The sequence below is a fragment of the Oncorhynchus clarkii genome, chromosome 26 (genome assembly GCF_045791955.1).
Source record: "Oncorhynchus clarkii lewisi isolate Uvic-CL-2024 chromosome 26, UVic_Ocla_1.0, whole genome shotgun sequence".
In the NCBI taxonomy this organism is placed as follows: Eukaryota; Metazoa; Chordata; class Actinopteri; order Salmoniformes; family Salmonidae; genus Oncorhynchus; species Oncorhynchus clarkii.
The window spans coordinates 30,139,104-30,162,051 of record NC_092172.1 but is presented as its reverse complement, the minus strand read 5'-3'; the positions used below and the strand labels follow the sequence as shown (position 1 = coordinate 30,162,051).

Here is a 22,948-nt window from a genome sequence, read left to right as displayed (position 1 = left end):
CAGGCTGGGAAGACTGAATCTGCAATAGGTAAGCAGCTTGGTTTGAAGAAATCAACTGTGGGAGCAATTATTAGGAAATGGAAGACATACAAGACCACTGATAATCTCCCTCGATCTGGGGCTCCACACAAGATCTCACCCCGTGGGGTCAAAATGATCACAAGAACGGTGAGCAAAAATCCCAGAACCACACGGGGGGACCTAGTGAATGACATGCAGAGAGCTGGGACCAAAGTAACAAAGCCTACCATCAGTAACACACTACGCCGCCAGGGACTCAAATCCTGCAGTGCAAGACGTTTGCTAGAGAGCATTTGGATGATCCAGAAGAAGATTGGGAGAATGTCATATGGTCAGATGAAACCAAAATATAACTTTTTGGTAAAAACTCAACTCGTCGTGTTTGGAGGACAAAGAATGCTGAGTTGCATCCAAAGAACACCATACCTACTGTGAAGCATGGGGGTGGAAACATCATGCTTTGGGGCTGTTTTTCTGCAAAGGGACCAGGATGACTGATGTATCGTGAGATTTTGAGTGAAAACCTCCTTCCATCAGCAAGGGCACTGAAGATGAAACGTGGCTGGGTCTTTCAGCATGACAATGATCCCAAACACAACACCCGGGCAACGAAGGAGTGGCTTCGTAAGAAGCATTTCAAGGTCCTGGAGTGGCCTAGCCAGTCTCCAGATCTCAACCCCATAGAAAATCTTTGGAGGGAGTTGAAAGTCTGTGTTGCCCAACAACAGCCCCAAAACATCACTGCTCTAGAGGAGATCTGTATGGAGGAATGGGCCAAAATACCAGCAACAGTGTGTGAAAACCTTGTGAAGACTTACAGAAAACGTTTGACCTCTGTCATTGCCAACAAAGGGTATATAACAAAGTATTGAGATCAACTTTTGTTATTGACCAAATACTTATTTTCCACCATAATTTGCAAATAAATTCATTAAAAATCCTACAATGTGATTTTCTGGATTTTTTTTCTCATTTTGTCTGTCGTAGTTGTAGTGTACCTATGATGAAAATTACAGGCCTCTCTCATCTTTTTAAGTGGGAGAACTTGCACAATTGGTGGCTGACTAAATACTTTTTTGCCCCACTGTAACTCACACAGAACCTTGTTGAGGCAGATAACTCACCAGGTCTCGGACAATAGGTAAGGTCCTCTTGCGGCGTAAATCTGGCATGCTGTCAATGCCATAAAGAATGCAGCCAGCTCTGTTGGAAGCAGACAGGTTTAAGGCCTATTAATATCATAATAATGCCGTGTAGAGGGGGCATTACCAGGCTAAACAGGGGAATGGTGATTTACAAGGGCTGGCTAACACACAAGTCATACCTCAGGCTCCTTTCTCTCCCTATAGGTTTCCCTGCTACCCTGCCTGACCAGAGGGCCCAGGCTAGGTATATTCTGCACAGGGATATCCCATCTCTCTCTATCTGTCTCTCTATCGCTCTCTCTCTCTCTCTGTATTGCTCTCTCTGTCTGTCTGTCTGTCTGTCTGTCTCTCTATCTCTCTCTCTCTCTCTCTCGGTGGACTGGTAAGGTAGTGTAGCAGACACCTTCAGCAGGTGAGAGGAGACACTTGTCAAAACTGACAGGACACTACTTGTGAGCTGGCGAGAGCAGCTTTAAATAGCAATGACCAGGTGTGTGTGTGAGAGTGATATGTTAATGTATGAGTCACTGTTTCTGTGCTGAAACAGACTTGTTAATGTTTGTCTGTCTGTGTGCGTGTGTGCATTCATGTGTGTGGTGCAACTAACTCTCACAGTCTCATATCAGAATTAGACGTTCATCCATGTTTCTGAGAGGCTGGGTGGAGAGAGACTGGGGGAGAGAGGCTGGGGTAGAGAGACTGGGTAGAGATACTGGGTGGGGAGACTGGAGGAGAAGGGCTGGGGAGAGAAGCTGGGTGGAGAGAGACTGGGGGAGAGAGACTGGAGGAGAAGGGCTGGGGGAGAGAAGCTGGGTGGAAAGAGACTGGGGGAGAGAGACTGGGTGAGAGAGGCTTGGGAAGAGACTGGGGCGAGAGACTAGGGAAAGAGACTGGGGGAGAGTTACTGGGTGGAGAGTTACTGGGTGGAGAGTTACTGGGTGGAGAGTTACTGGGTGGAGAAAGTCTGGATGGAGAGAGGCAGGGGGCAGAGAGACTGGGGGGAGACTGGGGGGAGACTGGGTGAGAGACTGGGGGAGAAAGGCTGGGGGAGAGAGGCTGGGTGTAGAGCGAATGTGGGAGAGAGGCTGGGGGAGAGAGGCTGGGGGACAGAGAGAGAAGCTGGGCCACGTCAGAGTCGGGGACTGGGCTGGGGAGAGAGGCTGGGTGGAGAGAGAAAGGGGGACTGGGGAAGACTCTAAAAAGAGCTCTTACTAGAGTGTGTTGTAGATTTTGTGACAGGCTTAACAATGGTTTTCCCCTGACAATAACTATCTAGAGCACCCGTCTTGACTTTGGGACACAGCCAAAGACTTCCTGGTAAGTAAATACTGTATAACTGCTATAAGGTGCTAGTGCCTCTCTAGTTAAGTATAGGCTAAGTGGAGTGACGTTTGGACTGGCTGTCTGTGGGTGGGGATGGAAGGCCTGAGGGTTCAGGACCAAATTACAGCTCTCTCCCCCAAAGCTCCGATGTGTTAATCAGCTGCCCACAGAGACATTAAACAGTCTGCTTCAGCACAGAAACAATGACTCATACATCCACACACACACATAGAGAGAGAAAAACATACACACAGTCAAGCGAGCAACCACACAGCACAAACAAACAAAAACACAGACCCACAGTATATCAACACACATACTATGTGTGTAGTATGCCAGCCAATGATGGAATGAGAGGGAGAGAGAGAGAGAGAGAGAGAGAGAGAGAGAGAGAGAGAGGGAGAGAGAGAGAGAGAGAGAGAGAGAGCGAGAGAGAGAGAGAGCGAGAGAGACAGAGAGAGAGAGAGAGAGAGAGAACGATAGAGAGAGAGAGAGGGAGAGAGAGAGAGAGAGAGAGAGAGAGAGAGAGAGAGAGAGAGAGAGAGAGAGAGAGAGAGAAAGTTGACGAGTGAATAAACTGAATGATCTGAATAACAAATGTACAAGTTAGGGAGAAGGAATAGAATCAAAACAGTCCTACCAATCTAGAGCAGACCCAGTCCCAGACCCAGACCAAGGGTTGGTGTTCTGCTAAAGCAGACTTGTATTTATTTTAACAATATAAGGGACATCCCAAATGGCACCCTACACTCTTAGAAAAAAGGCTTTCAAAAGTGTTCTTTGGCTGTTCCGATAGAACAATGAAAGTATAATCCTTTCATTGCAAAACCCTTTCTGTGGAAAGAGTTTTACATGGAACCCAAAAGATTTCTACCTGGAACCAAAAAGGGTTCTTCAAATAGTTCTCCTATGGGGACAGCTGAAGAACGCTTTTAGGTTTTAGATAGCACCTTTTTATCTATTTTTCTATTTATTTATTTCACCTTTATTTAACCAGGTAGGCAAGTTGAGAACAAGTTCTCATTTACAATTGCGACCTGGCCAAGATAAAGCAAAGCAGTTCGACACATACAACGACACAGAATTACACATGGAGTAAAACAAACATACAGTCACTAATACAGTATAAACAAGTCTATATACGATGTGAGCAAATGAGGTGAGATAAGGGAGGTAAAGGCAAAAAGGCCATGGTGGCAAAGTAGATACAATATAGCAAGTAAAACACTGGAATGGTAGATTTGCAATGGAAGAATGTGCAAAGTAGAAATAAAAATAATGGGGGTGCAAAGGAGCAAAATAAATAAATTAAATACAGTAGGGAAAGAGGTAGTTGTTTGGGCTAAATTATAGGTGGGCTATGTACAGGTGCAGTAATCTGTGAGCTGCTCTGACAGTTGGTGCTTAAAGCTAGTGAGGGAGATAAGTGTTTCCAGTTTCAGAGATTTTTGTAGAAAATGAATGAATGAATGTATGAATGTATTCCTTATACAGTGGACTACTTTTGTCGAGGGCCCATATGGCTCTGGTCAAAAGTAGTGCACTCTGGAACATGGTGGCATTTGGGACTAGATGCACACCTCTCGTAGAACATTGAAGTGCTTTCATTTACAAATTCAGTTTGTTCATGGACAGAAGATTAACTGTCAAACACCGATTTGAATATAGTTGCTCTCTTGCAGCTGTACGGCTGCATGGTTGTGGAAAGAAATAACTATTTCAGCTACGCAGACTTTGGGAAACCTTCCATGTTTTGTCGATGCAAATCTCCCAAATGGTACCATATTCCCTATATAGTACACTACTTTTTACCAGAACCAGTAGGTCTCTGATCAAAAGTAGTACACTATGTAGGAAATTGGGTGCCATTTGGGACAGTCAGAAGTCACTCACCCTCCGACAGCCTGTAGGCCCAGTACTTTGGGATCCAGCACATTGAGAGGCTGCAGAGAGAAGAGAAGTACAACATCACACACCTTAACATACTGTGGCATGGAACCATTCACAAATAGGAGGTGAGGCAACACAAACACACACACACACACAGCAAACACACACACATAGCAAACACACACAATGGAAAACAAAAGCCCAATTTGGAAAAGTACTGTCCATCTGGAGGTCAGATCAGGACAGAATCCTCCCTACAGAGGGAGGAGAGTCGAAGCAGTGTGTGTGTGTGTGTGTGTGTGTGTGTGTGTGTGTGTGTGTGTGTGCGCATGTGCGCGTGTGCGCGTGTGTGTGTGTGTGCGCGTGTGTGTGTGTGTGTGTGTGTGCGCATGTGCGCGTGTGTGTGTGTGTGGAGGCTGAGTAGAGCACAGAGGCAGGAAATGGAGATCCCCCTCAGGGCAAGTTGAGAATTATTCCATTTCAATGTGATTTCCTGAGCTGGTATTCAACACTAAGACAATATAATGTATCGTTCGTGGTGCTCAAGGCCACAATTTGTTTTATAACACTTCATCCTCTCTGATCCCTTCCCCACCTAAACACAAACACACACACAAAACAAACATACATTTGAAATGGATGCAAGCACACACAGAATCGACGCACACACGTGCAAACAGACACACACACAGACACACACACACACACACACACACACACACACACACACACACACACACACACACACACACACACACACACACACACACGTACACACACACATACATACACAGTACTGAATACAAGACGTTACCACCCAAATCATTCAGAAAAAGAAGGGATAGAGAAACTTAAACAATCAACAGTAAATGTCCACAAGGCACATGTAGCACTTTCAAATGCAACTATAACATGGTCACACACACACACACCTACGCACGCACAAACACAGATGGAAAGATGGAAATCATGTGGGTCTACATGAATTTGATTAAACAATGATTTTAAACCTTGTTGTGTGGTGGAGGTTTTTCTGAAAAAGAGAAAGAAGGAAAGAAGCATAGGAAGTTAGACAGGAGCTTCTTAAACAGTCTGAACTTAGATACAATAATACAGTATATGTGGTTCTGTCTCTAAATACATACAGTATTATACATGTGTACAGTCCCCATAACTAGATAAAAATACTATGTGTTTATGTCTCTAAATACATACAGTATTATACATGTGTACAGTCCCATAACTAGATACAATACTATGTTGTTCAGTTTGGTCTCTAGCATGAATTCAGTTCCTACCAGAATAGATATAGTACCCAATATAGTACTACATATAGCACTATATGATACAGTACTATAGATGTGGTTCAGTTCAGTCTCTTACTACAGGACATAGATACAGCCATATCTGGTGGTAGTCCTGTTGCTAAGTTACTAGAGCTTTGTGATTTATGTCTATAAATGAAAAGCGCTCTACAAATGCAATTTATTATTATTATTATTATCATTATTATTATTATCATTAGCAGCAACGCCAAAGTCGGAGGTTGAATTCCTGCAGGGGTCACATACGCATAATAAAAATACATGCACTCACTGGAATGGAAATCCCTTTGGATAAAACATCTGCTAAATAAAAGTGGTATATAGGTATAAACATATTTCAGTACTATAGAGATCTTTCAGTACAGTATTTTTTACTTCAGTTTTTCCCAACAAATTTATACAGACAGAGTCAGTTTGTGCCAGAGGGGTAGTAACTATGAATAGACACATACTGTACTGTAACTCCATACAATGTACAATACAATGTACAATAAAATACCTATGTACAATATACTGAATTAGCTGGAGTCACAACAATGTACAATGTACTGAATTAACTGGAGTCATACCAATATACAACGTACTTGTCACGACTTCCGCTGAAGTCGGTCCCTCTCCTTGTTCGGGCGGCGTTCGGCGGTCGACGTCACCGGCCTTCTAGCCATCGCCGATCCACTTTTCATTTTCCAATTGTTTTGTCTTTGTTTAACACACCTTGTTTCAATCCCAGTTTATCGCTAGTTTATTGTGTTGTATATATTTGATTTTCTTGAGTAAAGTATGTTCATTACTCCTATCTGCTGTCCTGCGCCTGACTCCTCCACACCAGCTACACACAGGCCGATTACAGAATCACTCACCCACGAATGGAGTCAGCAGGAGCAGACGCCCTCCATGTGGGGGCAGCACGCGACCATGTTGCAACGTCTGGGCACCATCATGGATCGCGTGCTGCAGACGATGGATCATTGGGAGAGAGGAGGAGGATTTCCAGCGCCTCACCCAGCCCCACTACCGCCGACAACACTGTCCACCTTTCCTTCACCAGGTCCCAGCGGGATTCGGCTCACGCTCCCGAGGGAGTATGTTGGGACGGCTGCCGGATGCCAGGGGTTCTTACTCCAGCTGGAACTATACCTGGTGACCGTCCACCCGGCTCCTTTGGGACTTGAGAGGGTGTCCACTCTCGTCTCAGGCCTCTCAGTCAAAGCCCTGGAGTGGGCCAACGCCGTATGGAGTGACGGAGACGTGGACCATTACGCAGAGTTCACCCGTCGATTTCGGGCAGTTTTCGACCACACCACACCGGTCGAGCGGAGGGTGAACGTCTGTTCCACCTGAGGCATGGGACGAGGAGTGCACAGGATTTCGCATTGGGCTTCCGGACCCTGGCCGCCAGCGCGGGATGGAACAACAGGGCCCTGATCGATCACTATAGGTGCAGTCTGCGTGGGGGCGTCCGTCGGGAGTTGGCCTACCGAGACACCACCCTCACTTTGGACCAGCTGTTGGACCTGTCCATCCGGCTGGACAACCTGCTGGCTACCCACAGACGTCCGGATCGGTGCCTGTCAGTTCCATCCCCCAGCACCTCCGCTCCAACGCCCATGGAGCTGGGAGGTGCTGCGCTTAGAGGCGACCGGAGGAGGGGCCATTCCCTGTACCATCTGTGGCCGCAGAGGGCACACTGTTGGTCGGTGCTGGGGGGGTTCCTCAGGGAGTCGAGGCAGCAGGCAGGGCACTATTGTGTCACCCCAGGTGAGTCGGCACCAGACTCACCCAGAGCCCCCTGTTGCTCACATGTATGTGTATATTACATTTCCTGAGTTCTCCCCGCATTCCAGCATAAGGTGCTCGTAGATTCAGGCGCAGCTGTGAATTTTATTGACTGTTCTTTTGCCCATAGTTTAGGGATCCCCCTTGTTCCTGTAGATATGCCCTTCCCTGTGGACTTCCTAGATAGTCGACAACTAGGGTCAGGGCTGATTAGGGAGGCCACCGCTCCACTAGACATGGTTATGCAGGAGGGTCACAAGGAGAGAATCAGTCTCTTCCTTTTTGATTCTACTGCGTTTCCCGTGGTGCTGGGCCTACCCTGGTTGGCCTGTCATGACCCCAATATTTCGTGGCAACAGAGAGCTCTCAAGGGGTGGTCACGAAAATGCTCAGGGAGGTGTGTGGGGGTTTCTTCGGTGAGACTACGGTGGAAAGTCCAGACCAGGTCTCCACCGTGCGCATCCCCTCAGAATATGCCGATTTGGCTCTCGCCTCCTGTAAGAAGGAGGCGACTCAATTACCACTCCATCGACGTGGGGATTGTGCGATAAATCTCCTGGTAGACGCAGCACTTCCCAGGAGTCACGTGTATCCTCTGTCACCTCCTGGAGGTGACAGCGGCTATGGAAACATATGTCTCCAAATCCCTGGGGCAGGGATACATTTGGCCCTCCACTTCACCTGCCTGCTCAAGTTTATTTTTTGTGAAGAAGAAGGATGGAGGTCTGTGCCCTTGTATTGACTAGCGGGGTATCAATCAGATCACTGTGAGGTACAGCTACCCGCTGCCTCTCATCGCCAGTGCGATCGAGTCAATACATGGGGCACGCTTCTTCACAAAACTGGATCTCAGGAGCACTTACAACCTGGTGTGTATCCGGTTGTAAGCGAGGCACTATGAGTACCTCATCATGCCGCACGGGTTGATGAATACTCCATCAGTCTTCCAGGCCTTTGTTGACGAGATTTTCCGGGACCTGCACGGGCAGGTGGTGTATATCAACAACATTCTGATATACTCCGCTACCAGCGCCGACCATGTGTCCATGGTGCGCAGGGTGCTTGATAGACTGTTGGAGCAATCGCCTGAGAAATGTCTGTTCTTCCAACAGTCCGTCTCCATCCTAGGGTACTGCATTTCTATTTCAGGGGTGGAGATGGAGAGTGACCGCATTTCAGCCGTGCGTAATTGACCTACTCCCACCATGGTAAAGGAGGTGAAGCGGTTTCTAGGGTTTGCCAACTACTACCAGAGGTTTATCCTCGGTTTTGACCAGGTAGCGGCTCCCATTACCTCACTGCTGAAGGGGGGACCGGTACGACAGCAGTGGTCGGCTGAGTAGGACAGGGCCTTTGTTCACCTGAAGGCTCTGTTTACCTTGGCTCCCGTGCTGACTCATCTGGATCCCTCTTTGGCATTCATAGTGGAGGTGGACGTGTCCGAGGCTGGGATAGGAGCCATGCTCTCTCAGTGCTCGGGCACGACACCAAAGCTCCGCCCCTGTGCTTTCTTTTCGAAGAAGCTCAGTCCGGCAGAGCAAAACTATGATGTGGGGGACCGGGAGCTGTTGTCAAGGCTCTGAAGGCGTGGAGACATTGGCTTAAGGGGGCTAAACACCCTTTTCTCATCTGGACTGACCACCGCAATCTGGAGTACATCCGGGCGACGAGGAGACTGAACCCTCGCCAGGCAAGGTGGGCCATGTTCTTTACCCGTTTTGTTTTCACTCTGTCCTACAGACCAGGTTCCCAGAATGCTAAGGCAGATGCACTGTCCCGGATGTATGACACAGAGGAGCGGTCCATGGATCACACTTCCATACTTCCGGCCTCTTGCCTGGTGGCACCGATGGTGTGGGTGTTGGACGCGGACATCGAGCGGGCGTTACGCACAGAGCCCACTCCTCCCCAGTGTCCAGCTGGGCGTCTGTACATTCCGTCTGCTGTCCGTGATCGTTTGATCTATTGGGACCACACTCCTCTGGTCATCTGGGCATCGGGCGGAAGGTGCGTTGCCTTAGTGGGAAGTACTGGTGGTCCACCTTGGCCAAGGATGTGAGGGTTTACGTTTCCTCCTGCTCGGTGTGCGCCCAGTGCAAGGCTCCCAGGCACCTGCCCAGAGGGAAGTTACAACCCCTACCCGTTCCACAATGGCCGTGGCCGCACCTGTTGGTGGACTTCCTAATGGATCTTCCTACCTCACAGGGCAACACCACGATCCTGGTCTATGTGGATTGGTTTTCTAAGTCTTGCCATCTCCTCCCTTTGCCCGGTCTCCCTACGGCCCTAAAGACTGCGGAGGCCCTGTTCACTCGCGTCTTCTGGCACTACTGGGTGCCTGAGGACATAGTTTCTGATCGGGGTCCCCAGTTCACGTCCAGAGTATGGAGGGCATTCATGGAACGTCTGGGGTTCTCGGTCAGCCTCCCCTCAGGTTTTCACCCCGATAGTAACGGGCAGGTGGAGAGTGTAAACCGGGATGTGGGTAGGTTTCTGCGGTCATATTGCCAGGACCGGCCGGGGGAGTGGACCGAGTTCATCCCCTGGGCAGAGATGGCCCAAAACTAACTCCGCCACTCCTCCACACCTCCACTAACCTCTCCCCCTTCCAGTGTGTACTGAGGTATCAGCCGATTCTGGCACCTAGGCATCAGAGCGCCAACCTCCACCGCATTGAGGCCACGGAGTTCGCACCAGGGGACCGGGTCTGGCTCTCGACCCGAAACCTGCCCCTCCACCTGCCCTGCCGGAAGCTGGGTCCGTTGTTTGTGGGGCCATTCAAAGTCCTGAGGAGACTGAACGAGGTATGCTACAGGTTACAGCTTCCCCCAGCTTACCGTATTAATCGCTCGTTCCATGTGTCTCTCCTCAGGCCGGTGGTGGCTGGTCCACTCCAGGAGTCTGAGGTGCTGGAGGTTCCTCCACCCCCTCTGGACATCAAGGGGGCCCCCGGCGTATACTGTTCGAAGCCATCCTGGACTCGAGGGGTCGGGCGAGGGGCCTTCAGTGCCTCGTGGAGCGGGAGGGGTACGGTCCGGAGGACCGTATGTATACACGTACGTATACGGTCCTGGACCCTTCGTTGATGCGGAAGTTCCACCGTCTCCACCCGGATCGCCCTGCGCCTCGTCCTCCGGGTCGTCCCCGAGGTCGGTGTCGGCGCGCTGTTGGAGCCACGCGTCAAGGGGGGGGTACTGTCATGACTTCCGCTGAAGTCGGTCCCTCTCCTTGTTCGGGCGGCTTTCGGCGGTCGACCTCACCGGCCTTCTAGCCATCGCCGATCCACTTTTAATTTTCCAATTGTTTTGTCTTTGTTTTACACACCTGGTTTCAGTCCCCCAATTACTTGTTCATTATTTAACCCTCTGTTCCTGCATGTTTTTTTTGTGAGTGATTGTTTGTATGTATACAGTCCGTTATTGTGGACTAGTTTATTGTGTTTTATATATTTGATTTTCTTGAGTAAAGTACGTTCATTACTCATATCTGCTGTCCTGCGCCTGACTCCTCCACACCAGCTACACACAGGACGATTACAGTACTATATGGAGGAATGACAATACAATACACTAATACATGGACTGATACTGTAAGTTATTTAGCAGATGTGAAATTCTGTTAGACATGGTGTTGATGATAGTGTTTTTAATAATGCAGTGCACTGCATATTTAACTGACAGAAAATGATTGGTGGTAGACAGCGGTAGGCTAGTCCAATGATAACTTTTATGTCTCTCTATAACCCTAAAGTAAACTACAAACTTACTTGAAATAAACAGGGCTACACCGGAGAGTGTCCTAGGTGTTGAACCGTTGATGATAATGTTGTAGTCTTAAAGAGATAGCGCTACACAGTACAGGGCAGTGTAATGACTTCACTATTGATCTGCCACTGATAAGTGTCAGCATAATCAAGATCAAGTACTGCCATGCATAAAAAACAACACTCGGTGATATACTAGGACTAAGTCCTACAGCAACATTGACAGAGAGGTAGTGATACATTGTTGCATCCCATTGTCACCCTATTTCCTATATAGTGCACTGCTTTTGGTCAGGGCCCATAGGTGCCAATTGGGATGTAGTCACTGTGAGAACTAGCATTGTTTACAGAAGGCAGGTCAGCACTAGCTGCCACTGAGAGACCTCTGTCATCACCGTACAAGGAAACCCCAGACTCTGAACACACTAGGAAACTATAGGTCAGGAAAGAGTTCAAACATAACAATGGAAATGCCATGGAAACGCCACACACTTGTCCCTCATGGGGGATAGATAAACAATCTCCTCATTGCCGCCCATCAAAGTTAGCCTATACATTTAAGCTATTGTTTAATTAAGAGTATTTCACACTATGTTGGTAAAAATGAGCATACAATGTTTGTATGTGTGTCAACCCCATTACATGTTAATAATGTCATTGTCACCAATCAACTGCATTACATATAAAAACGACTGCAAATACCACCACCAATTTCTATATGGCTAGCTTATCGAAACGGGAGTCGGCATTTAGCATATTGTTTTTCTAAACCTGAAAGGACAACTTCGAAATATTATGCGGCATGCAAATCAGATTGTATTAACCACATTGTGGGCCTGTTAGAACACATAAATCATTACAAATTTGACTAATATCCACTTTGTTAAATCATATTTTTTGAATGGGTGCCAATGACAGCATCCTTGTTCTATCCCCCATGGTCTGCCTACCATTGATCTCTTCAGCACATGTATAGAATACATTTTCAAACAACCTGCTAGCCCCAACACTGGCCTCAATGTACCTCTTTAGCCATGTTAAGATCAGTGAAGCTACTATGATAGGTACAGCTACTGTAACATAGGAAAAACTAATGCAGGTCTGCCAAGTATACAGGTACAGCTAAGATTCAGTAGGTGCAGCAAATCTAGATACAGTTAAAATACAATTTGTCTAGCAGCAAATCTGGAAACATAGCACAGCTAACATAGGTACAGCTAAGATGCAGGACATCTAGGTGCCACTAAAAGCTAAGGCAAATCTGGGTAAGTTCAGCTTCATAGGTCCAGCTGTGCCACTGAGACACGTAATACAAAGACATTTTAAAAGGTTATAAAAAATACCCACTTAAATCACTGGAAAAGAAACAAAACATAATCGATTTCAAAGAGGAAAGCTGGTTATGTTGTCAGCAACCTCATTGAGATAACAGTAAATCCAGCTAGTCAGATGCAGAGGAACACTTATGGTCACACAGGGCATTGATCCGAAGTCAGTGAAGCAACTAGCCTGCTGCAAGCTAACAGTTTAACTAGGAGGCAAACTGCAAGCTAACCATCACCAAGCACGACCCCTCCAAACACCTCTAAGTGTATTTGTTACGTACACAGTTTACAGCAGTCATAAAGGATGCAGTGAAATGTTTGCATACTAGCCTCAACATTGCAGTACAATATCAATAACAATCAAAAGTCACTGAAAAATAACAAGTAATTAGAGGATAGTAATAAATAGTAATAGTAATAAAACAGATATGTATACAATAGGATATACAGTATAAATTATGAATATGCTAAGTGTGACTGTATTACAAATATAAAGTGGATAGTGTCTTGGCTGCACAGTTGAATAAATAGACTATAATACCACAGAGCATGGTAACAGAGGGCATTGATCCGAAGTCAGTGAAGCAGCTAGCCTGCTGCGAGCTAACAGTTTAACTAGGAGGCCTGCAAGCTAACCATCAACAAGCACTGACCCTCCCCTGCAAGCTAACAATACAGTATGACCAGCAGCTAGCCTTCTGCCGGCTAACAATACAGTATGACCAGCAGCTAGCCTTCTGCAGGCTAACAATACAGTATGACTAGCAGCTAGCCTTCGGCAGGCTAACAATACAGTATGACTAGCAGCTAGCCTTCGGCAGGCAAACAATATAATCAGAAGATAGCTTTCCTGGTAACAATACATAATGACCAGCAGCTAGCCGTCTCCAGGCTAACAATATAACCAGAAGCTAGCCGTCTTCAGGCTAACAATATAACTAGAAGCTAGCCGTCTTCAGGCTAACAATATAACCAGAAGCTAGCCGTCTTCAGGCTAGTAATATAATCAGGTACTGAAGCGCTTCCCATTAGGAGCCTTAGGTTTTGGCCAAATTCTGTATCCCACACCCGCACAATTCCAGTCACAGATTTAAAGGCATTGGATTGGTTTAAAAATTGGCTGGAGGGAGTCCATGACGAGAAGTGTGCAATTCAACACTTCGGAATAGTCTTCTGCAGGCTGACAATATAACCAGGTAGGCCTACTGACCCTTCCCACCAGGGTCTGTGAGGCTGGGCCTCAATACCAACACACAAATAATTAGAAAAAGTAACAGAGAGAGGGGTGAGAGGGAGGAACTAGAGGAGTAGAGGAAGAGAGATAAGGGAGCGAGGGGAGAGAAAGAGAGAGGAGGGAAGTGAGAGAGAGGAAGAGAAAATAAGAGAAAGAAAAGAGGGAGAGAAGAAAGCATTTAACTGACTGCGAGTATAAGGGGATATCGGTGAACAAATGTTGTGGTCAAGGCTACGACGGTGCCAGTGTAATGAGTGGAGCTTACTCAGGTGTTCAAAAGCTCACTTCAGACCGACAGCCTAATGCTTCTTAGTAGGTCTTTATGAGTTTTTATGAGTTTTAGCTTAGAAAACAATCTCTCCGCAGTAGTAACAGTTACAGGGATAGTAAAAACAGCATGATTGCCATAGAAACATCAGGTAAACTGCAGGGGGAGTGGTGCTTCAAATACAGCAGTTCTGCAACATCTTTAATTGAGCCTCTCATTATCCTTAATTGCCGGCCTCAACACGTTATGAAAAGTGATTCACTGTATAGGAAGCTCTGGGGACAGGTCATCTGGATACTGGACAGTCAATAAATTGCCAGATGCGGGCAACTCCGATCTTGCAGGGGGTCCAGAGAAACTGTGTTACGCCACTGCTAGTTATGAACTACAACGCCCTGTCTGTCTGAAAGCTTGCAGGATCTGTGGAGTGGTCGTACATGGCAGAAGTAGTGGATATGTCCATAAATCTGTAGCTACTAAAAATTCAAGTGGGGCCTGCCCAAAATCAGTGGTTTCCCATAGGCTGCAGCACTCAAACTCTCTGCATCATGTAACACAATCACTAAAGGAGTCCAATTGCATTTGGGATGATTCCTCTTGTGTTGTGGCTGTGGCAGACAGAGGCAGGGAGACGGACTCAATGCCTCAGCCATTTCCAGTGAGAGAGAAAGACAGAGTCAAAGCTATACAGCCATTTTTCGAGGAAGGGAGTGAGAGAGACTCAGAACTACAGCCATTCTCAAGGAGGGAGGAAGACGGTCCATGTTAGCTCAGAATCTCTGTTGATAATCCCTCCCACAGCCTAAACCACTGGAACGTCTGCTGCCAGGGACAGACTGGGACCAGAAATCCAAATATACCAGCAAATGTTTACTGTGAGGCCCCCATTATTAGCCAAATAATTATAATCATAAAAACCCAATTTAGACCGGCCCACTTGGCTATAGATGGATCAGCCCATCTGGCATTTGCCTGAGTGTCCTATGGCCAGTTTGTTTCTGACTACTACAGATCTGGAGCAAGGGCAGAGCCACAGAGCCAGTCAACTGAGAGTATTGGTATTTGAACAGCAATCTAGGCCCAGAGTTAGTAGGACCCCATCACAACAATTAACATAACAACACAACTCCCTCTCCTGCTTTCCTTTTTAATGCCACTTTATTTGCATCTTTTATGTATAGACGCTTATAGAATGTGGCACAGTGTGCCAGGACCAGGGTCTGCCTTTCTCTGCCTCTCCCAGGAGAAACCATCCGTAGCCAACAGTGGCAGCAGTAGTAGTAGAAAGAGGCTACAGTACACTTCCATACAAAACTCATATAAATATTTTAAGCAAGGCTGACCTGGTTAGAGAATGCCCTTGGGAGCTCAATTATCATCTCAATACAGTAATGGCAGCTGTAACACTAACACCAACAATAGCAGTGTTAGTAGCAATAGCTGTAGCTGTAAGTCACTGTAGCTGTATTCATGCATGTACAGTATAGTCGTAGCTGTAGAAATAAAAATACATTAGGCTCTAGCAATTGTCAAATAAATTTGAATTACCAATAGAAATAGATTTAGCAATAGAAATAGAATAAACAATAGCAAAATAACTAGTAATGACAAAAATGACAAAGTAATAACAACAGCAGCAGCATTAGCTGTAGCCATATCTGAACTGTGTTTGTGTGTGTGTGTGTGTGTGTGTGTGTGTGTGTGTGTGTGTGTGTGTGTGTGTGTGTGTGTGTGTGTGTGTGTGCTGTGCTGTGCTGTGCTGTGAGTGTAGCCATGCACTATAGCTGCTACCACATGTAGGTCAAGAGTTGTTCACTTTAAACAAGATACGGGCTATTTCCCTGGTCTCGCCATAGCGCTGATTTAAAAACCTTTCTTCATTCCACTTAAAACAGTTCATTGTTTGCTTCACTAAATCAATAATAACCACTTATACAGACCGAGAAATCATTTTTCTTTGGCCATATGTTTGTCTTATTAAGCTTGCGGTTTTGTCTGCAAACCTGAGCTGCAGAAAAAAGCATTATTCCAGTAAGTCTAATCAGATTCATTAAATCATGCTTTTTGAGGTGTAACAAAACAAATCTAATATTCACTTTAATCAAAATGTCACGTTCTGACCTTTATTTCCTTTGTTTTGTCATTATTTAGTATGGTCAGGGCGTGAGTTGGGGTGGGCAGTCTATGTTTGTTTTTTCTATGATTTGGGTATTTCTATGTTTCGGCCTAGTATGGTTCTCAATCAGAGGCAGGTGTCATTAGTTGTCTCTGATTGAGAATCATACGTAGGTAGCCTGGGTTTCACTGTGTGTTTGTGGGTGATTTTTCCTGTCTTTGTGTTTGCACCAGATAGGGCTATTTTGGGTTTTCACGTTTATTGTTTTGTTAGTTTGTTCATGTGTAGTCTCTATTAAAGAACCATGAATAGAAATCACGCTGCATTTTGGTCCGCCTCTCCTTCACCTCAAGAAAACCGTTACACAAAATGAGCATTTTTAAGCAAAATAATAATATAATTTCAGCAGGTTTCATGAGATTCCAGCCATAGTCTAAGGTATACCGGTTGATTCATTTAGCAGATCCCAAAGGGGAAATGTAATATGCAGAGCAATAAGACAAATCACATTTTGACATTATTATCAAACTCTTAAAAGTGGATCAATGTTCCACTAAAAGCATTGACGGAATTCACAAGAATAGACCTAGTTCACTAAATGGAAAGGCTAATGTGGAGAATAGACCTAATTCACTAAATGGAAAGGGTAATGTGGAGAATAGACCTAATTCACTAAATGGAAAGGGTAATGTGGAGAATAGACCTAGTTCACTAAATGGAAAGGGTAATGTGGAGAATAGACCTAGTTCACTAAATGGAAAGGGTAATGTGGAGAATAGACCTAGTTCACTAAATGGAAAGGGTAATGTGGAGAATAGACCTAATTCACTAAATAAAAGGCTAATGTGCTCCAGGCATGGTAAACACACACCACTTGAATTTGAGGTTCAGTTTTTAGTTCATATTTCTAAGCTGTCAGAAACAGTGAGTTCTTTTGCTTTCATTGTCCGAATATCCCTGATGGTCGATGGTAATGGATGGAATCCATGTTGTTTGAGTCTGAGCTAATCTGATTTCCATTGTGCCCTGGAACATGGGTGTTGAGCCATAAAATGTTTTAGAGCCATAAAATGTTCATGAGGAAGAGACATACTCACAAAAATCAGACAACTCTCCAACTGAAAAAATACCCTTGCATTCAAAATTAAAAATTTATCAGTTTAAGTCAGCTATAAAGTGCTGCACCACGTGGATTATGTTATACATACCTCTAACCCTGACACTAACCTTGCCCACCTTCAAAGAAAACAGTCGTCCCTTCATATTAGCATCAAGCACAAAATCAATGACCAATTCCAGAAGATGCCAGGAGCAAATCAAACAGTCAAAGTCAACCTGAAAGTCCCTGAAATCCCAACACCGGTGGAACAGATGCTGGGGGTTTCCAGCAGCTCGTGCATATTCCACTACAGGCCTCAGTCTGATCCTCAAGGATTCTCTACCAAAGACATGTTCAACTGACACCAATCATTCCACATCTCAGATAAATGTCTGTGTTCAAATGTCATGGATCAAAGTCAGTACACAAACATATCTATTTTATAGTGCATACTTTACATGCTACTGTACTGTTAACTGTATGACTGATATCCACAGTGGATAATGTAATGACTTTGTTATTACATACATACCATAATTTGAACCTTATGACCTGAACTGAGTAAAATAGTAATAGTAATATAGTGTAACCCTTTCTGCACTACACTGGTACAATGCCAAAGATGAGTAAAGAGAGAAGACAAAGTGTAGCAGCCTGGTCCCAGATCTGTTTGTGCTGTCTTGCCAGATCCAATGGTCAAACTTGGCATGACAACTACCATAGCAGTTGGTTATACAGTGCGAACCAGATCAGGTTTAATGTGTAGTAAAGTGTAGTAAAGTGAACTAAAGTGTAGTGTAGTAAAGTGAAGTAAAATGTAGTAAAGAGAAGGTGTAGCTACCTCCAGCCAGGATCTGCTGCTGAAGCTCATCCATCTGCTTCCTGTAGGCCCTCAGCGCAGCCTCCTTAAACGTAGGACGGATGCGCTTTTTGGGTGGAGCCTCTGCAGGCATCTCCTCCTTCTCCGGAATGTTTTTGTTCTCATCCTCTAGGTTTTCCGTCCTCTCCGACGCAGACGCTTCAGAGGTCTCCTCCATCTCATCCCCCTCTTCCATGTCCTCCATTAACTCCTCTTCCTCCTCCTCTTCTTCTTCCTCGTCAGGCTCCTCCACCTCGACATACTCCACCATGGCCTCATACTCTGCTGTGTCCTCTGCCGTGTCCCCCGTCATGGCATCATCAACGTAATCCTCACTGTACTCCTCGTCGTAATGCTCGTCCAGACTACAGTCATACTCCAGAACGACTGCAGCCTCCTGGATGGCCTCAACTTCTTCAGAGTCCTCGTAATCCTGGGTGGTAGCCTCATAGTCTTCAGAGACATAATCCTGAGAGGCATCAGGATCATAATCCAGTATGGGCTCCTCAAACTCCTCTGTCTCTTCTGTGTCGTTGGCATTGGACCGGTTCTCCAGGTTGGCCAGGACCTGCTCCATCACCCCAACATAGGCGGTCTCGTTGTCCTCTAGCTGGTCACCAGGGGCAGCCTCATCTTCATCTTCAGCCTTGTAGACTAAGGAATCTGTGTAGACGTCTGAGTCAATGGTGGTGCTGGAGTCGTTGGCCGTGGAGGTGGACAGTGTGCGGAAGCGGCCCATGAAGGAGCCTGAGTCTGGGGGTGGCTCCGGGGGAGCGGCACTAGGTGGAGGGCCTGACTTCCACACCACCTCCAGGGCTGATTTTGCCTTCTTCAGGGTGGAGCCGAACCCAAAGCTAAAGGACGGAGCTTTGTCGGTGAGGTCGATACTGAGACGGCTGCTCCAGGACTTGGGCACCTCCTCTACAACATTCTCGGACCGGATCTCGCTCTGGCTACGGTACATGGTGGATGACTTTGTCTGGCTCGGTTGGAAGCTGTGTTTGACATCAAGCTCAGGGAATGTTTGGGTGGATAGTTCAGGGGCTTCTTTAGCTGCCATTTTAGGAAGCGTGTTAGATGCCCCTTTAGGAACCATTTTAGGTGTCTCTTTTGGACGAGTTGTATAAGTGTCTTTGGGAGGTGTTTTCACAGCCTCTTCTGGACTTGTTTTAGGAGTGTCTTTGGGAAGTATTTTCACAGCCTCTTTTGGACTTGTTTTGGGAGTGTCTTTTGGACTTGTTTTGGGAGTGTCTTTTGGACTTGTTTTGGGAGTGTCTTTCAGAGGTGTTTTAGGAGCCTCTGTATGAATAGCTTTAACAATTTCTTTAGGAGGTGTTTTAACATTCTCTTTAGGAATCATTTTGGCTGTTTCTCTTAGTTTAATAGTTTTAGCAGCCTCTTCAGCAATTGATTTAGCAACCTCTTTTGCCGGTTTAGAAGTCACTTTATAAAGAGTGTTAGAAACTTCTTTAGGAATAGTTTTAGCAACCTCTTTAGGAATAACTTTAGCAACCTCTTTAGGAATAGTTTTAGCAACCTCTTTAGGTGTTTTGGCAACCTCTGTAGGAATAACTTTAGCAACCTCTTTAGGAATAGTTTTAGCAACCTCTTTAGGTGTTTTGGCAACCTCTGTAGGAATAATTTTAGCTACCTCTATGGGAATAGTTTTTGCAACCTCTTTAGGAATAGCTTTAGCAACCTCTTTAGGAACAGTTTTAGCTAACTCTTTAGGAGGTGTTTTAGCTTTAGGAGCTGCTTTAGAAGTTTCTTTAGGAAGTGTTTTAGCAGTCTCTTTAGCTTTAGGCTTATGGACAGGTGGTGTTACAACAGGTTCTTTCGCTACGATAGGGACTGTATAAAGAGTAGTGGGGGGAGCACTACCCAGCCGGGCACTCTCCTGTTTGGTGATCTCCAGGGGGGCGGTGTCCAACAGGGTGCTTTCCACCATATCCAACATGAAAGTCTCCTCCCCTTCAAATGCCAGGTCCACCTCCTGACACTTGGTGATGTTCTCAGGGAAGCCAGGGATGGCAGCTGGGTCAAAGGGGCTGCTGACCTCAGACACCAGGTTCTGCTCTGTGGAAGCGTCCAGCCCGGAGTCTGCTCCCTGCTCCAAGTGAGGCCAGTCCTTCCATGGGGAGAGGTCTCCCTGCAGAGACAGCTGTGAGCCGCTGTAATGGCTCCTATCCCCAGACATGCAGACCAGCCCATTGCTCACCCCACTGTCAATGGTCTCTGTGGTCTCGGCCTCGTTGGGTTCGGTGTACGGAGGGTTCTCCTGGCTGAGGGTCTGGCTGGCGTACCACGATGACGCCATGTCCTCCTGCTTCCTCTGCCACAGCTCCTGGTCTGAGGAGGATAGTAGAGAGCTTCCATTGGGCCGGCTGAAGTACGGGCTCTCTGAGAAGTCTTCAGAGTAGGACTGGCAGAGCTTGGAGCAGTCAGACTCGGAGCGGCTGAGCTTGGGTGTGGAGTAGTCGCTCTGAGATAGCCAGCCGGGGGTGAGGTCCCCATAGTAGGGCTTGGAGGCTTTGTCAGACTCATCATAGGAGTCATCAGCGTAGTGAACTGAGGCAGAGTAGCCTGCCTCATCCGCAGACCGGCTACCGTGCTCATGGTGACCGTGCCTCTTTTTATCTGCTTTATGTTTGTGAACAGGCTTAGACACCACCATTGCATATTTGTTCCTGTTTAGTTCGTCTAGCTCCTTGTCACTGTCCATAGAGTCCCAGTCATCACTCTCAGCTTTGTCCTTGGCTGAGACCTTAATGTCCATGCTCTCGTAGGTTTGAGAAGAGGACATTTCTCCTTTATCTTTCTTTTCCTTCACATCATGAGTCGTTAAGCTATCAGTGGATACAGATATACCAGTCCCCTTCAGTTTGTAGCATTTTTTCAAAACTAAATCTCTATCTGAGGGGGTTGAGAATATTACAATAATAGGCCTAGGTTTTGCATTGGAACATTCTCTTTGTTGCCCTAACCGATGGGCTAGCTCTATTTTAAGTGTTTTATGTGCTTCAGCAAATCCCATTTTGTCCAATAGAATGTGATAGATGAGACTCTCAGTTTTCTCCAGCTTCTCCTCAGGGACGTTTATGAACCTCAGACTGGCCTTGTTGGCCTGGTGGCTGACCTGCTTGATGTAGTCGTGGATGTCTCGCGTCTCTCTCCGGGACTGGACAAAGCCAGTACGCAATTGTTCGATCTCGGTCTGCACCACCTCCACACTGGAGGAGATCTCGTCGATGGAGTTCTTCAGGGCATTGACGTGTCCCCTGAGTTCTGAAAGCTCTGTCTCGATCTGGCTGATGCCCTGCAGCTCCTTAAAGATCATCTCCATCACATCCTGGGTTTGGTTAATGCAGCCTGTAGAGCTGGAGCCGGCTTCTAAGGCAGAAGTCGACTTCTGCTGCCTCCCAGCCCGGTCCAGGGACTTGCTCCGGATACCCAGGGACTTCCTCCAGTTGCTCACCTCGGAATCCGAAGACACGCACTCCTGACTCTTTTTCCATTTCCTCAGCTTGCGTAGCGCTCCAAGTCGGAGAGTGTGCAGACTTGAGCGCTCCACCCTCTCACCCTCTGAGCTGCCATCGGAGGGCGCCAGACTAATGAGGCTCTTCCTGTTCCGTCTCACTGGCATGGTGTGAGATTTCTGCTCATCGAATCTACGCACAGGTTTGACCTCGCTCAGGGAGTCCGAGTATTCGCTATTGATGGAGAGGATCTCCTGGAAGATACTCTCATTATTGTTCAGCAGAAGAGCATTTTTCGGGAGTCCGTTCGCTATCGCTACACGGTAACTGAAAGTCGGTGAGAGAGAGGAGCAGTCGTTTTTTCCGTCGTCTAATTCAAGAGAGATGTTACGCGTCGAAGAGCATTTGCTGATTTTTTTCACTGTGGTTTTCAGAGTGGTGGAGAGTGTCGGCGTCAGGTTACCTTGGTCACGCAAATCAGTGGTGGTCAATTTGGGCTCTTTATTGTTGCTACTCTCTTTCTTCTTTGTGGGATTCGCCAATTTCTTTGTAAACATTCCTTTGCAAATCTTCACGATGTAAGATGATAGAGTCTGGAGCAGGGCAGAAACCATGGAAGGCAATGCTTTGAGAGACGTCTATTAAAGATGCAGTGGAGCAGCTCTGCTCAGACTGAGGAGCCAGCGGTGGAGGAGCCAGCGGTGAAGGAGCCAGCGGTGGTGTTGGTGGAGGAGTGGGGAGGAGGGAGTGTCAACCCCTAGGCAGACACACAACTCTGACAGGCCTGCTTAGAAGAGCTTGTGTAAAAACTTCAACTCTGTATATCCGAGTGGGGGATGGGAATCACTGTGAAATCCACTGGCTCTCCACAGGACCAGACGCATTGCTCTGCAAAAAGAGAGAAACAATAGGAACTGTTAGTAAAGGCATAGAAGAAAGATACTGGAGCATATAGATACTATAACAGAGATACTCTAGCACAGATACTATAACACATTGGAACTATAGAACAGATGTACTATCGCACAGACATAATTTAGCACAGTGATACTCTAGCACACAGACACTCAGGCACACACAGATGTACTAGCACACAGAAATACTAGCACACAGATATACTAGCATACAGAGATACTAGCACACAGATATACTAGCACACAGAAATACTAGCACACAGATATACTAGTACACAGATATACTAGCACACAGAGATACTAGCACACAGAGATACTAGCACACAGAGATACTAGCACACAGATATACTAGCACACAGAGATACTAGCACACAGATATACTAGCACACAGAGATACTAGCACACAGAAATACT

At 46.4% G+C, this 22,948-nt stretch overlaps 2 protein-coding genes across 3 annotated transcripts in view; one reads left to right on the top strand and one right to left on the bottom strand.

Moving 5' to 3' along the window:
- The window catches only part of LOC139385090 (protein unc-13 homolog C-like), a 235,673-nt gene extending 213,439 nt beyond the window's left edge, over positions 1 to 22,234 (bottom strand). For both annotated transcript variants that reach the window (XM_071130138.1, XM_071130139.1), the window contains exons 1-4: positions 18,127 to 22,234; positions 5,390 to 5,412; positions 4,383 to 4,432; positions 1,146 to 1,224 (exon numbers count right to left, since the gene is read on the bottom strand). In XM_071130138.1, the coding sequence (XP_070986239.1) occupies positions 1,146 to 1,224; positions 4,383 to 4,432; positions 5,390 to 5,412; positions 18,127 to 22,234 (4,260 nt within the window). The remainder of the gene's footprint in view (positions 1 to 1,145; positions 1,225 to 4,382; positions 4,433 to 5,389; positions 5,413 to 18,126) is intronic.
- The window catches only part of LOC139385091 (alpha-protein kinase 3-like), a 370,338-nt gene that overhangs the window by 10,876 nt on the left and 336,514 nt on the right, over positions 1 to 22,948 (top strand). The window lies entirely within an intron of this gene.